Source organism: Acartia tonsa, chromosome 1 (assembly GCF_053477335.1).
Source record: "Acartia tonsa isolate MP-2025a chromosome 1, ASM5347733v1, whole genome shotgun sequence".
In the NCBI taxonomy this organism is placed as follows: Eukaryota; Metazoa; Arthropoda; class Copepoda; order Calanoida; family Acartiidae; genus Acartia; species Acartia tonsa.
In genome coordinates this window covers 36,357,445-36,362,410 of record NC_137260.1, presented here as the reverse complement: position 1 = coordinate 36,362,410, position 4,966 = coordinate 36,357,445, and the positions used below count along the sequence as shown (strand labels likewise).

General features: G+C 31.1%; 1 protein-coding gene across 1 annotated transcript in view; it reads right to left on the bottom strand.

Annotated features, from left to right (window-relative positions):
* Positions 1 to 985: 985 nt before the first annotated feature.
* The window catches only part of LOC145318327 (uncharacterized), a 36,150-nt gene continuing 32,169 nt past the window's right edge, over positions 986 to 4,966 (bottom strand). The window contains exons 6-10 of the mRNA XM_080159632.1: positions 3,498 to 3,692; positions 2,589 to 2,705; positions 2,322 to 2,392; positions 1,907 to 2,003; positions 986 to 1,147 (exon numbers count right to left, since the gene is read on the bottom strand). Of these exons, the coding sequence (XP_080015758.1) occupies positions 1,043 to 1,147; positions 1,907 to 2,003; positions 2,322 to 2,392; positions 2,589 to 2,705; positions 3,498 to 3,692 (585 nt within the window). The 3' untranslated portion in view covers positions 986 to 1,042. The remainder of the gene's footprint in view (positions 1,148 to 1,906; positions 2,004 to 2,321; positions 2,393 to 2,588; positions 2,706 to 3,497; positions 3,693 to 4,966) is intronic.

Here is a 4,966-nt window from a genome sequence, read left to right as displayed (position 1 = left end):
TTATACAAAAAAGGTCATTCAAAATTATTTCACCAATATTAAGGTCAAGTGACAAAAATTTAAATTTCCACCTACTTCGCCCCCAAAGGGGGCATCAGTAGAAGGAAAATTCAAATTTTGATCACATGACCAAAATTGTTGAAATAATTTTAATATCCTTTCTAGCATTCACAATATTACGAAAATATGATAAATAACTATTACGATTTGTTGCCACCAACGACAGCTGTTTCACGTCTAGGTTTCATGATATTTTTCCCGGAATTAATTTCGTTGATGGCATAGTAATTCTACCAATAAAATATATATATACAAATATATTACCGGATATACGGTTGGATAACCGGCCAAATTACCAAATATTGAAGTAGCAAAAAAAAATTTTTTTCATAAACTTGGGTATTATTATATAAAATTAAGGTCAAAACTTAAATATTAAGTAACTATTAAATGATCTTCTTATATATCTGAGTGACTTTCGAAATATGTGAATCACACATAACTGAAAGTTGGTATTTTTTAATACCTCTTTGCGGGCACAGGATGCTAGTAAACCTGGCAAGGTCATTCAGGTAAAAATATTTTTTTACTTAAAAGCAATTAATGTTATCAATTTATCACATACTAAAATATCCTGTAATCATACATCCACATATGAAATATAGGTGTTCAAATAGATTTCAGGTTCCAGGTTTAATCCTGCAAGTCCTGAAACTCCAGGTCTCCAGAAATCTTTAAACTGTTCTTGTGACTGCAATTTTTGACTTAGAGACTTTAAATTTTAAACGTAGGCTTTTTTTATGTATAAGGTATAACCAACAAGCAAAATAAATCTAAAATAATATTTGGGGGGCAAATGGAGAGGTAAAATATGTAAAATATAAAAGTAAAGTATAAGTATCAGGACGGAAAAACCAAATGATAAAATAGCTATGAATCATTAAACATTAAAATTGATATAAACCTATAAAAAAGAGCAAAGACATTTATGATTTATACCATATTTATTACGACTAAAATTATACAATTATCACATTAGATACTAAACATATGAGAAAGAATCTTCATAAACATCTTTCTTCTCTCCCTGGCAAACTTTGTCTATTACAACCTTCTCTGATTTAAAGCAATACTGTTTATTCTCCTCCTGAAAGAAAAGAGAAAATTATCTTAGTGAAGCAACTCTATGGGTTTGGTTACCTGGACCTCAAAATATTTTTAATTTCGCATGAGTTTTGGCTAATTAACATAATTAGAGACATTTATGTGTGCCTTGTTGCACACTAACATACCTGACACCCCCCTTACAAGTTTCCACTGGAACACAGCTGCAGACATTTCTGTGTACTGTGTCATGCACTAACAAACTTTACAAGTCTTCTATAGAACATAGCTGCAGACATGAAGCACTAAAATACCTTGCATGTTTCTAGAACATAGCTGCAGACATTTTTGTTGACTGTCTATCGCATATACATACCTTCGAAATCTCCTCTGGAACATAGCTACAGACATTTCTATGTACTGCGTTAAGTACTAACAAACACTACAAGTCTCCTCTGGAACATAGATGTAGACATTTTTTCGTACCTTAAAAGGCACTAACATACATACATTTTTGTGGACTGTATCTCGCACTAACATACCTTCGAAGTCTCCTCTAGAACATAGCTGCAGACATTTCTATGTACAACGTCAAGTACTAACAAACACTACAAGTATCCTCAAGAACATAGCTGCAGACATTTCTGAGCACTGTGTCACGCACTGACATACCTTACAAGTCTCCTCTGGAACATAACTACAGACATTCTTATGTACTAGGTCAAGCACTAACATACCTTACAAGTCTCCTCTGGAACATATCTGTAGATATTTCTATGTACTTTATCTTATACTAACATACCTTACAAGTTTCCTCTGGAACATAACTGCACACCTTCCTCTGAACTTTGTCACACACTGGTTTCAATTTCTTTTTCTCGACGTTATCACAGACTTGCCTACACAAAAAAAAGTATTTCAAACAATAAATGTCTTCAAACAGAAGGTGGGTTAATAAAAAATCCGAATTTTTCACGAATTTTAAATTTATCTCTAAAAAACTTTGTGGTCGCTAAGACAATCTGATTGGTTAAGCCTGGCTTTATTAGGTATTGTCATCCTGGATTTACTAAAAGGTACAAAGCTAAGAGATTCTAAAACCAACTATTAACTAAGCTCTTGAAAGAAGTATTTTTGTGTCAGCTTGGCATTGTCCTTTTCAATCTTCCGCATATTCTCAGTCAAATAGTCTACCTTCAATTCTCAAGTTTTTATACCTTTTGATTGGTTTACAGTCCTTGTGGTAAACATACTGCTTGGCCTTCTTTGGTCTAGATCTTGTTTCAACCTACATAAGACATATAGACTACTTATTAAAAGCAATGATCATTACGTCTAAAAGTGGAAATGCTTTTTGAACGATCAGAAAAATCTTATTGTATACATTGTGAGAGAGAAAGAGAAAAGATAAGAAAACAAGAAAAAGGAAGACAGTACAAATTAATAAACTCTCAATTTTCCACGCCTATGTTCCTAATCATTACCTCACATTTCTTCATGGGCTCTGTGTGGCAGTTTTGTTTCTCCACTGGAACTGGAAACTCGTTGGTGAACTTCTCACAATATCTTGAACTACGGGGCTTACAGAATTCTTCATTTACCTAAACAAGTAACAAGAATAGCTGCATGCATAACTAGTAAACCACATAAAAAATATAATTTATTAAGAAAACTCTGACGGAGAATAGTTATTTCTCGCATCGTATTATAAACAGCTTTCCGCGGATATAGAATGTACAATTATGAGATTAAAACTAGTTTTTTTAGCCCCGAGGTGCCGATCGCACCGGCTAAAAAACTGGTTTTAATCTTGTGATTGTACATTTTTATATTTGTAGAAAGCTGGATATAATACGATGCTAGACATAGTTTTTTCGTATGGATGAGAACCGGTTCCTATCCACCGGATTTGAATTAATACGAGAATAGTTATTTCTTGTATCGTATTATAAACGGCTTTCCGCGGATATAGAATGTACAATTATAAGATTAAAACTAGTTTTTTTTAGCCCCGTGGTGCCGAAGGCACCGGCTAAAAAAACTAGTTTTAATCTTATGATTGTACATTTTTATATTTGTAGAAAACTGGATATAATACGATGCTAGACATAGTTTTTTCGTATTCATGAGAACCGGTTCCTATCCACCGGATTCAAATGAATACGAGAAATTAAATTACAGATAATGTGTTCAAGACTCAAAGGTTAAGTTTTTCATGAGAAGTTTCAGGATCCTTATATCACACTTTACAAAATGTGTTACCGAGTAGTTTTAGATAGAATAAATAGAAGTTCAATGTCTTTGATAGTTTTTACAATTATTAAGAAATTTGCACGCATTTATTTAATTCAAAATTTATTTTTAGGGAAGGTACATTTGGCTTGAAATTTTACCTTTCTCGGAACAGTATAGCACTTTTTGGTTGGAACCTTCTCACATTTGTCCGCCCCTTCGCCATTCCTATTCTTGTGTTTACCACAATCAAATTCTTCAGAGTAGATACAGGTCAGGTCCTTCACTATCTTATCTTCATCCCAGCAGTAATTATGCTCCAGGTCAATACACTGGAAATCATCCTTGGTGGATACCTACAAAATTTGAAGAAATTCTTATATTTATACTATTGGCAAGTAAACTGAAAAGAGAGAAAGACAACAAAACGATATAACATGTAGATTGTAGATATATAATTCTCATACACTTTTCAAAGTAATTCTCAATTCAACGCTATGCACTAACTATAATAAAGTCAAAAATTGAAAAAAAGACGAAAGAGACCAGAGAGAATTAAAGTAAAATTTAGAACAGCATCACCAAATACATCAATGATGTGTCTACTAGATATTTTAAATATTAACTATTCTAAACCCTAAACGTATCGTATTTCGAGTAAATTTGGAAGGGAATTTAGACATATGAAAATATTGAAATTGGGGAATATTTATATACGTGTGCAGGAATTCTATTTCAAAAATAGGATATTAATTCCCCTCTCACTTCGTTCAAAAATACATCCCTATTTCTATTTTTCTAAATATTCAAATTTCTTAATATTTATATACGAAGTACTTGGTAAATAAATAGAAGATTTTGAAAAATAATAAATTTTTACGTTTTATATTTCTATTTCGAAATAAATCACGCAATCTTAAATTAAGTATGTTCGTTAAACAATTCCGAAATAAAATTTACTAGATATATTAGACTTTTAGGTTCTTTCTATGAAATTAATGTGATGACATAATTTCCTTACTCCAAAAAGTCTACCTGTTAAGAATACGACATTTTAGACGTCTTACTTTTTTCATTGCTTTTTTTACAGGGTAAAATAAAAATTCTTCCTAATATTAAAAAAGGATAATTTTGCATTACGTAAAAAAAGTATATAACGATAATGAAATATATTAAAGTTAACTTATAATAGTTTGTAATTGTATTTGTAACAATATATTTATAGATTCCCTGTTATTTGATATCATCCGTTTCCGGTGTATGCTGTTATATCAGGGATAAATATATACACAAAAATTCCTCCAACAAATTTTTATTATTTACCGTGGTCAAAACATATTAAAAAATCTTATTTTAAAAAATGTAAATATAACGAAATAAATTATATTGAAGTTTCTAATTACCCATGTACATTTCTACCTCGTGCACCTCGTGCACACACACACAGTTCTTCAGTCCTTATTTGAATTTCAGAGTGTATTGACACGTCATACTACGCGTTAGTTAGATACAAAGAAAAGTGAAAAATAATAAAAAATTAATATTCAATGTGAAAACTTCAAATGGAATTATATTAATACAATAAAATAAAGTGATAAATATTATTTGCATAGTTATAAAAAAAAAGAAG